At 38.8% G+C, this 11,860-nt stretch overlaps 1 protein-coding gene across 1 annotated transcript; it reads left to right on the top strand.

The window, feature by feature from the left end:
- The first annotated feature begins 822 nt into the window (after positions 1–822).
- Positions 823–2,853, top strand: LOC141663955 (berberine bridge enzyme-like 22). The gene has a single exon (XM_074469804.1). The coding sequence runs from the start codon at positions 895–897 to the stop codon at positions 2,479–2,481; it is 1,587 nt and encodes a 528-aa protein (XP_074325905.1). The 5' UTR covers positions 823–894; the 3' UTR covers positions 2,482–2,853.
- Positions 2,854–11,860: the final 9,007 nt, after the last annotated feature.

The raw sequence follows: 11,860 nt of genomic DNA, 5'->3' as shown, positions 1-11,860 counted from the left end.
TCAAATTGATGAAGTTGAGCACGGTGGCTAAGATTATGCGCCGCGGCCCATAATTGTATGCCTCGCTTAATTATTGGGTCAATAAAAATTATTGAGCTGTGTTATTTTGAATACTTGGACATTTTCCTCACATTAAACTTATCTTTCACAATACAGACTGACTTGCATTGCAGGGTTTCAATACATTATAGAACACGTTCCCATAAAATAACATTAATGAATTTAGAAAGAAACAGATTAATTAGTCGGGTAGTATATTATAATAAAATATTGAGTAAATTCAACTGATTTGACAGTCATATCTTAAATCCCACATTATGTGACTAATAAAATGTATCATCCTATTTAACTTGTCTTATCGCTATCGAACCCAAACGATCTTTTGCGTGATCACTTTTGTAAGTTATGCTCTGGAAGGTATTTTTTAATTCCCAAATTAGCTATTCTATTTTACGTGTGTTCTCCGTTAAATTAAATAAATTTTGGTTAGAATTCTTGTACAGTATACATTATTTCAATTAAAAAAATTAATTTAAAGGTTTTTATAATTAAACAAATTTTTAAATTAAATTTAAATATATTTTTCAGATTTAATTAAAGAAATGTAGAGAGTATAAAAACTAGATTTGAGCGAATTGAGTCCATATGTTCAGTTTATTATTGATTTTTTAAAAAAAGGTTAGGGCTCCCCTAATTTTGGAAGCTGGGTCGCCTTTCCCATGATATGGCCTTAATCGTTTGTAAATATTTGTAATAAATATATATAGAATCAAATTAATGACAAACGAATAGAAAGAAATTGAAAGAAACTGCTGGTGAGTCTCATGCTCTTGCTAATTATCTACAAATAGCAAGAAATGTACTGTATGATCACAATTAGTTCACAAACACAACATGACCAACATCACGTTAATTTTTTTCCTCCTTGCAGGAGTATTAACAACTAGCAATGCAACACATACAGCATTTGTCAAGTGCATGTCCTCCCATACTAAAAGAATTAACAACTCTTCTGACCATCTCCTAGCACCTGGCTCTCCTTCCTATTCATCGCTTATGAAGTCATCTCAACAAAATCCGAGATGGCTTAATTCTACAACCCAAAAACCTTTATATATCATCACTCCTTTCACTGATATCGAAGTTCAAGCATCCATACTTTGCAGCCGAAAACATGGCCTGGAAGCTAGAATTCTGAGTGGTGGTCATGACTACGAAGGCCTATCATTCCGCAGCAAAGTGCCTTTTATTATTATTAACCTCATTAATCTTCGAGCAGTCAGAGTCGATATAGAGGACGAGACAGCATGGGTGCAATCCGGGGCAACACTAGGAGAACTATACTATAACATCGCGAAGAAAAGTAAAGTTCATGGGTTTCCTGCAGGGGTATGTCCTAGTGTAGGCATTGGTGGCCACGTTAGTGGTGGAGGATTTGGTAATCTGGTGAGAAAACATGGTCTCGCAGCTGACAACATAATAGATGCATACTTGATTGATGTGTATGGTAGAATCCTCCACAGAAAAACCATGGGAAAAAATTTGTTTTGGGCGATCAGGGGAGGAGGTGGAGCCAGCTTCGGAGTCATTGTATCGTGGAAAATTAAGCTGGTCCGAGTGCCAGCAGTAGTGACATACTTTAGTGTCGATAAGAAGTTAGCAGAAGGAGCCACTGAGCTTGTTAACAAGTGGCAATATGTTGCTGATAAGTTACCAGAAGATCTCTTCATCAGAATCATCATGCAGAATGTTGGGCAGGTTAACAATAAGACAGGGCAAGCTTCGTTTCAGTCGCTATATCTTGGGAAAATCAGTAAGCTGATACCATTAATGGGCAAGTGGTTCCCAGAATTCAATCTAAAAGCAGAAGACTGCACAGAAATGACATGGTTTGAATCTGCACTATCGTTTGCAGGTTATCCGAAAGATAATTCCTGGGATGTTTTCCTGACAAGAACAGACCATTACCAGAGCAATTTCAAGGCAAAATCAGATTATGTGACTAAACCAATACCGAAAAGTGGACTGGAAGGAATTTGGAAACAATTTCAAACAGAAGAATCAGTTTTTGTGATAATGGAACCATTTGGAGGAAGAATGAATAAGATTTCAAAATCTAAGATCCCGTATCCACATAGAAAAGGAAATTTGTACAACCTACAGTATTTAGTAAAATGGGACGTAAATACTGCCAAGGCAACGAAGAAGCATGTGCACTGGATCAGGAAGCTGTATAAGTACATGAAGCCATACGTTTCCCATTCCCCGAGAAGAGCTTACCAGAATTACAGGGATTTGGACCTGGGGATAAATAAGCAGCTGAACACAACCTACAATGAAGCAGAACACTGGGGAAAGAAGTACTTTAAGAGTAACTTCAGAAGACTAGCCAAGGTAAAGACCAAGGCTGATCCATTCAATTTCTTCAGGCATGAGCAAAGCATCCCACTAATCAGAAAAGTAAAAGATCAATACAGGTAACAGAAGTACTAGTGATTATCTTTCTGCCCCCCTGAGAACTGCTGGCATTGTCAGATTCTATTCATGTCTACTTCGTGTCTGTCAATTTCGTGTCGTAATTACATGTTAATGTTAATCAAGTCATCAGTCATATTGTTCATGGTAATCAAGTCATGTTCGCATCATTTATTATATTTAGTCTCAGGAATGGAATGAAAATCTAGAAGTTAATTCCTGTGGTCGTATTCAGGCTGATCGAGTTGTGTACGTAAATTATTTTCGTGTTTTGTCTATGTCAAATCGTGTCAGACAATGGAATTGTCATATCTGAGAGATGAGATATATTTGCTAAATAAAGTGAAACAAAATTATGTTTCTTTCATACCTTAAGATTACTAAGTTGCTTTCCACCATTAATTATTTCTTTCAAATATTGTCATTGAATTACCAAAATTTGGTCAGCATTTAAAGACCAGTAATCATGTTCCTTTTTTTAGTTGTGTGATAATTTACTAAGCAAACTAAATATCTTACTTCAACTTATACCCTGTCCTGCTTGATTTCATATCCTGTTAGTGTTGCCTAAGAATTTCAATTGTTTAGACTATGTGATCCTAATTTGTTGGACTTGGTTCAAAGACAAGTCCAATCTTTTCCCTAGCTGAAAAAAAATCCTGGATCCGTCCTGATTGCACCAACTGCATTCCATGTTACGCCCCCTAGTGCTGCCCAGGAAGTTTATATGATGTGTTATCATTGCGTTATACCCTGCCAATAGCCTGGCCTTATCTCTTGTGTCATCCAGTATTAGCTTTGTTCAAATTATAATTAACGGATGCAAAATGCCTTGATTATTTAAAGGAATTTGAACACTTGTACATGACTATTGTAGGCTGCAAATGGTATTGGTTTTTATACCTAAACATAACTATGCTGGCCAATTAATCTGACAATCTCCTATGTTAGCTTCGCCACGTAATCAAAAATATTATATCTTAAATTTTCTCTTTTTCATATCATTTTTAGCATATTTTTCAAAAAACTACTCTAATAGTTAGCATCCCAAGATGTCAACTTCACTAACTAAATAAAAAAAATGTATAATAGAAATGTATTAGATAAATTATATTTTTATGCACAATTAGGACAACATTGGCACCACTAATAAAGTTGTGACCCGATTTATGAGATGTCAACTTTTGACACCCCAAATTGACATCCCATACCAACTCATTTTGGCACCCCAATGACATCTCTTAACGCTAACAAGGATGTCAAGCCCCGTCATGTCACATGACGTTGACATCGCTCTTTGCACCTCCATTGGAGTTGCTCTGAGATATCAGGGATGACAATTTTTACCCGACCAGATGGATGCCTGACCCTTTCCGATCAATATGAATTTATCCGAATCCAATTTTTTGGATTTGGATTTGGATCTTATTTTTACATCTGAAAGAGTTTTGATTTGAATTTGGATCTTAGGTATTCCGAACCGATACCCGACCCGAAATCCGAAATCCGTTCCAAACCCTGATCAGAACTAGAAACCTGAAAAAAGTTGAAGACATATTCGTATCTTACTATTAGGCACAAAGCATGCGCTAATAATTCACGCAAGTATACGTGTTCGCAAGTAATATAGAATGATTTCTAGTCCGTTCCCACAGAGACTCTGACTAATTATGTTCAATTAACACTCACTCACCAATGTATGATTACTTCTCAATGTCAAGACAATAACACTTAAGGTTGATTAATTAATTATTAACTACAATTAACTACGAGAATAAAACACTTAAATTATTACTTGAATTAACAATATTAAACACACATGAGATCATAACTTCATTACTACTTCCTTCAATAGTCATTGTTATTACCCTTAGCATGTAACGGTGTTGATATTAATCGAACAACACGAAACTGATAAAAGCCAATTTCATAGTACTAGTACCATTCTACCAAACATCCACAATTAAGTTAGAAGTTGAATAGGCATCAATTATGTTGAGACCTTATATGTCCATAGAATTTGACAATATAACGATTTAAGCGCAAGTTATTCATTATGATTACACAGGGCAAGTAAAACGGTTAGAGTTACCCACTAATCATGCATACACATACATGAACCTATACTAGCATGGCAAGTTCTAAATCTCAAGATTCACTGTCGCTTCACAAGAGATTAACAGGCTATCTTATATGTTCGCGACGCACATAAGACGAATAAGCACAACCTATGCTAGATATCATACAATCATCACACACCAAGGTATTAAACAATTAACTAGAGAAATTCATAGTAAATCTGCTACGACCCCATGATCACGATTAGCCCATGATAGAACTCATCGTCACAATGAGTTCATATGAAAACATGATAATAACACGATAATATAAACTAATAAAATACTTATTAAAACCAGAGTACGTCACAAGAGTAATAGGTTCAAAGTAAAGAAAACTAGCATCCACTGTTACAACGAATAAAAGAATCACAAGAAATCGTATGCTTCCTCTTCTTCGTTGTGGTGTGCTAAAACGGTCTTCTTAATCTTCTCTCCTTGCTCCTTGCTTGTTACTTCATATCGTAAAACGTCTCTGAAGATTACTTATATAGAAGTCCACAAGAATGAGTCATCTCAGAAGTCCAGTAGAACACGAATTATAAAAAGCAGAATTAAAAATCTCGACCCCAGGCGGCCGCCCCAGCTTCCCAGACGGGCGCCTCAGCTTCCAAGCGGCCGCCCCAGATCTCCAGGCGGGCGCTTGGGACACTTCTGGAAAATTCTTCGTTCTGGACCTGATTTTTCCGATTTCTTCGCATAACTTCACGCAACCGATTCCAAGTACTTCCCTAGGCTTATTTTGATGAATTCTTCCTACATACGCAAGTTATACCCTGAAATGCAAAAACACTAGAAAAACGCATCAAATACACAAAATACTTGATTTCAAGACATCAATTCAAGTCGTATAAGATGTTCTAAGTGGTATAAAATGCCACTTATCACACCCCCAAACTTAAATTGATGTTTGTCCTCAAGCGTCACAGACTCAAAAATAAAACAAAAACATGCATGAATGCAAAATACATGAAATGCAACGATCCCCCTCGCAATGACTAAACCAACCAACACATAACATCTCAACAAATACAACTAGGCGACTAAAGATCAATCAAATCACGCAAGCTAACATACAACTAGAAATGTGGTGTGTGCAAATACTTAACATATATGCTTCGAAACTAGATCAATTATCATAACTCAATTATCCTCAAGGAAATCACATGATTATACGAAGAATAAATTCTAGACACAAAATGACTTATAACACTTCAAGATCACTGGAGCTTATTACGGAATAATGCTTTTATTCAACACAATAAACAAATACTTATTTGATCGTGCAATGAGTGAGGTCCACAAAAGATTTATGCAATGGCATCCATTTAACGAGCGTTAGGTTAGCGGATCCCAGACTATATAAGCTTTAGGTCACTAGGCACAAAGTCCCCTAAGAACTTAATAACTCTAATACCAAAGAGCTCACTCGTGATCAATTATGCATTAAACCATATTTTTCTTTTTTTTCCCCTTTTTTATTTTTTTTTCAAATTTCTGAGCAAGTGCGTTTCGCTCCATCTTGCGCAACCCTAGACTATTCGCATAAAATACGAGCCGGCTACTATCCAATTGACATATAGCCACAACTAGCAATGAATTCCAATTTTTTTACTCCAATTTTATCTTTTCATGCCTTTTATCATTAAGAACCTATCATAAATTCTAAGCATAATCAATAGATTAACCTCAAAAACCATCAAACCATGACAACAATCTAATCCTTAAGTATACTCTAAGACTTAGTGAAATTACAAGTGTTTCTAGCATGCATGTCAACCTATAAGATTCAACATCACTCTAACGCTATCACTACACTCGCATCAATATCACAAATGGGATCATGGTATATGCATGAGCTGAATGACATGATAAATAAAGCTATAAAATAATAATAAAAAAAAAACTATATGGCAAAAATAAGCAACTATATGAACTAAACTATCATGAATATGCAACTACATGACACACACACAAATATGTTCCTTAACTACCACCCCCAAACTTAAAATCTTCATTGTCCCCAGTGAAGGTAATAGAAAGGAACACAAGGTATGCCTACTCAGAAGAATCATCATCATCATCATCACCCTCAGAGGGTGGAGTGTCAGGAGGCGGATAAGCAGAGTCATCACTAAAAATTGGCCACTGGATGTCAGCTCCAAGGCCTCTGAAAGCAGTCCCAAGTGCTAGGGTGAGCTCCTGTGCAAACCTACTCTGTGACTCATACATCGCATCCATCCTCCTGGAAAGCCTCATGTACTGGACATCAGCCATCCCTGAACCATCACCTCCATGGGCTCTAGAAGAACTTGCCTCATCACGAACCTGACTAGGCCTAGACATCGTAGCACCAGTTGCTGGACGTCCCCCTAGAAGATGATATCCCAAACCATGCTCCTCGTGCTCTCCACCCGTCCACTCCTGCATCGCATTCAGCGTTGATGAATCAATAGGAGCGGCAGGCATCTGCAGCTGCTCATAAGAAGGCCAGTGGACTCCAACTGCCTTGCACAGCTTCGTGACGATAGAGGCATAAGGGATGTTGCTATGCGACCTCCCCCTAAAAAACTTCAAAATCCCTTAGTAGATGAACTCACCAAGGTCCACATAATACTCCTCATTCAAGATCCCCCATAACAACCTGGCTCTCTCAACTGTAACCTTATGTGCATGCGAAGAAGGCAAAATATTAGCACAAATAAAGGCATTATATGCACGGGCATACCTGTTCATTGCAACAGCCGGAAAAAAAAGATACTCGTTAGATCTCATCTTAAACTTCCACACCGTGCCCGACTGACAGAGAGTAGCAATAATCAAATTCGAGTCAAAATCCTCGGGGGTCTTCTCGTTCCAATTCTCCTCCTGGGGCTTCCTCTGACGCTGCACAATAACACGGCGAATTGCCTCGGCCTGGTAATCAACCATAAGCCCACGAACAATCGTATACCCATTCTTGTCGGCCTTGGCATTCGCATAAAACTCGTGAACCATACTCATCGGAACCGCCTCAGGAGACTCACAAAAGGTAATCCACCCCTTCTCTGCAATCATCGGCAATAACTCACCATCCCTCCTCGATGGAAAAAATCCCCTCTCCTTCAGAATCGGCTTAGTCAGAAGCAAAGCATACTCCTTCAACAGCCCTGTCTACCAAACGGGGCCTCGCAGCAGTACCCCTCGAAGAATCAGCAGTAGGAATGGTGCTGCTGCTATCAACAGTTCGAGATTTCTTAGGGGCCATTGAAATTGAGAATAAGTGTTTGAGATTTATGTGTAGGAGAGAGTTTTTAATTTGAAAGTATATGGGAGTGTATATGGAGGGGTTGTGTGTATATATAGGGTAGGATTTAGGTTTAGAAATTGATTAGGAGTGGGGTTTGTGGGAGAAAAATCGTGGGTTAATGGGGTTTATGGCTGTGGGTTTTTATTTTTTGTGTTTTTGTGTTTTTTTTATAAGGCAGGAAAAAAAATTCTTGCAGTAGGGTTCTAAGAGGCCGCCCCAGGGTTCCAGGCGGGCGCCCCAGCTCCCAAGCGGTCGCCCCAGATTCCAGGCGGGCGCCTGGGAGGTTTCTGGAAAAATAATTTTCTGCCTTTGTTTTTTCTGATTTTTTTTTGTTTTTAGATAGAGTACTAACTTCTAAAGGTTCCTATAGTCTCAAATCTTGGGTTGCCTCCCAAGAAGCGCTTCTTTTACGTCATTAGCTTGACGTAGAGTACTTCGATCAAGTTGACAATAAAACGGCACTAACCACTTCCCGGTTTGCCGTGTCCCCATAATAGTGCTTCAATCTCTGACCATTAACCTTAAATGCTTGGCCCGGATCGTTCTCAAAAATCTCCACTGCTCCATGTGGAAACACAGTTTTGATGATAAAAGGTCCAGACCACCTTGATTTCAACTTTTCAGGAAAAAGTCGGAGACGGGAGTTGAATAAAAGAACTTGTTGCCCCGGCACGAATGACTTAGGAGATAGCTTCCTGTCGTGCCACCTTTTTACTTTTTCCTTGTATATTTTGTTGTTCTCGTACGCTTGCAGTCGAAATTCATCAAGCTCATTTAACTGAAGCATTCGCTTCTTCCCAGCTGCATCTAGATCAAGGTTCAACTTCTTCAATGCCCAATAAGCCTTATGCTCAAGCTCCGCACGTAAATGACATCCCTTACCATAGACAAATTGAAATGGGGACATCCCAAGTGGAGTCTTGTATGTTGTTCTATAGGCCCAAACAGCTTCATCGAGCTTTAAAGACCAATCTTTCCTTGACGGACAAACAACTTTCTCTATTAGACACTTCAGCTTGACCATTAGTTTACGGATGATAGGCAATAGCAATATGATGATTCACATTGTAGCGTTGCATCATAGAAGTGAACTTACGATTATAGAAATACGATCCCTCATCACTTATGATTACTCGTGGCATTCCAAACCTTGTGAATATCTGCTTATGGAGAAAATTCAACACTACATTTGCATCATTCGTCGATAGAGCCTTGACTTCTACCCATTTCGAGACATAATCGACTGCCAGCAAGATGTACTGATTATTGCAGGACGAGATAAATGATCCAATGAAATTGATTCCCCAAACAATGAAGACCTCAACTTCAAGCATCACATTTAAAGGCATCTCATCCTTTCTAGTAAGATTCTCAACTCTTTGGCAACGATCACACCTTAAAACGAACTAATGTGCATCCTTAAACAACGTAGGCCAGAAAAAACCTGCTTGTAAAATACGAGCTGTTGTCTTTTCACCACCATAATGTCCACCATAAATTGTGGAATGGCAGCCTCGTAATATCCCCTCCATCTCACAAAATGGGATACATCTCCTGATGATCTGGTCAGCTCCTTGTCTAAACAAATATGGTTCATCCCACATGTACCACTTCACCTCATGCAGAAACTTCTTCTTTTGAGCCGCATTCATATTAGGAGGCATTATATTTCTAACCAGATAGTTCATAATATCTGCGAACCATGATTCTTCCTCCTGAACTACGAACAACTGCTCACCCGGAAAAGATTCGTTGATCAATGTCTTATCATGTGAAGTAGAATCGGGATTCTCCAATCTAGAGAGATGGTCAGCTACTTGATTCTCAGTACCTTTTCGATCCTTGATCTCTAACTCAAATTCCTGTAGCAAGAGCACCCAACGAATAAGTCTAGGATTTGAATCCTTCTTTGAGACCAGCTAGCAAATGGCAGCGTGATCAGTGAATACTGTCACCTTTGTCCCAAGTAGATAAGATCGAAATTTTTTGAAACCAAAGACTATAGCCAAGAGCTCCTTCTCAATAGTGGTGTAGTTCATTTGAGCTCCATTAAGCGTCTTACTAGCATAGTAGACCACATGAAAAAGATTATTCTTGCGCTACCCAAGAACTGCTCCCACTGCATAATCACTCGTATCGCACATTATCTCAAAAGGTTTTGTCCAATCAGGTGTCGTAATAACTAGTGTAGTTATTAAACTCTTCTTGAGAGTCTCGAATGCCTCCAAGCATTCATCATCAAATTTGAAAGGCATATCTTTTTCGAGCAAGTTGCACAGCGGCTTAGATATCTTAGAGAAGTCCTTGATGAAATGCCGATAAAAACCCGCATGACCAAGAAAACTACGGATTCCTTTCACAGAAATAGGTGGCGGAAGATTTTCAATGACTCCTACCTTGGCTTTATCCACCTCAAGGCCCTTGCTAGAGACTTTATGCCCAAGAAGGATGCCTTGTTGCACCATAAAGTGACATTTTTTCCAATTGAGCACCAAATTAGTTTCCACACACCTTTGAGCACCGAACGAAGATTATTCAAACATTCATCAAACGAATGTCCAAAGACGGAGAGTCGTCCATGAACACTTCGATATTATTTCCAATCATATCATAGAATATATCCATCATGCATCTCTGAAAAGTGGCAGGTGCACCACATAAGCCAAACGAAACTCTACGAAAAGCAAATGTGCCAAATGGACAAGTAAAAGTAGTATTTTCTTGATCTTCTGGTGCAATACAAATCTGATTATAACCCGAATATCCGTCTAGAAGATAATAATACTCATGACCAGCCAACTTGTCAAACATCTGATCAATAAATGGAAGAGGGAAGTGATCCTTCCTTGTGGCTTTGTTCAGCTTTCTGTAATCTATGCATACCCACCATCATGTGACTGTTCGAGTGGGGATGAGCTCGTTCTTCTCATTTGCTACCACTGTTATACCTCATTTCTTAGGTACACATTACACGGGGCTCACCCAGGAACTGTCAGAAATAGGATATATGATTCCTGCATCCAGCCACTTTAGAATTTCTTTCTTCACCACTTCTTTCATGATAAGATTAAGTCTTCGTTGTTGCTCAACAGTCGGCTAGCTACCTTCCTCTAGCAGAATTTTATGCATGCAGTACGAAGGGCCGATCCCTTTTATATTTACTATAGTACATCTGATGGCCGATTTGAATTCTCTCAAGATCCTCAAGAGCTTGTCCTCTTCACTACCTGAAAGGTCAGATGCAATAATAACAGGCAAAGTAGATGCATCACCTAAAAAAATATACCTCAAGTGTTCAGGCAATGGTTTAAGCTCCAAAGTGGGTGCTTCCTCAATAGATGGTTTGAGCTTTCCCTCAGCATTCTTTAGATCAATATTACCAAGAGATTCAAATGGCATGTCTAACTTTCTCCTCCAAGGAGAAGCATTTAGATATTATAGTTGCTCATTGCCTTCCTCATCTTCACTGTCAAATTCCCCCACTAAGGCTTTTTCTAAGGCATCAGACCTTAGCACATGATCAAGTTCTGAAGTTACTGCAGAATAAATCAAATCCACCTTGAAGCACTCCTCATCTTCTGTAGGGAATTTCATCGCATTGAATATATTGAATGTCACATCCTGATCTTGCACCCTCATAGTAAGTTCACCTTTTTGCACATCTATCAAGGTACGGCCTGTAGCCAAGAAAGGTCTTCCCAACATTATGGGAATCTTCTTATCTTCCTCGAAATCCAGAATGACAAAGTCTGCAGAAAAGATGAGCTTATCCACCTTTACTAACACGTCCTCCACGATGCATCGTGGGTATGTAATAGAACGATCATCCAATTATGGAGACACGTAGGTTTGCTTTGGATCAGGCAAATTCAGCTTTTTGAAGATAGAAAACGGCACAAGATTGATGCTTGCTCCCAAATCGCAAAGGTACTTGTCGAATGACAACTTGCCAATGGTGCAAGGAATGGTGAAGCTACCT

This window comes from Apium graveolens, chromosome 6 (genome assembly GCF_009905375.1).
Source record: "Apium graveolens cultivar Ventura chromosome 6, ASM990537v1, whole genome shotgun sequence".
Taxonomy (NCBI): Eukaryota; Viridiplantae; Streptophyta; class Magnoliopsida; order Apiales; family Apiaceae; genus Apium; species Apium graveolens.
Note: the sequence above shows the minus strand (reverse complement) of the source record. Positions and strands in the feature narration are given on the sequence as shown.

Excerpts from the sequence above, each read along its gene's own strand:
- LOC141663955 (XM_074469804.1), top strand. The coding sequence starts at position 895 with ATGACCAACATCACGTTAATTTTTTTCCTCCTTGCAGGAGTATTAACA.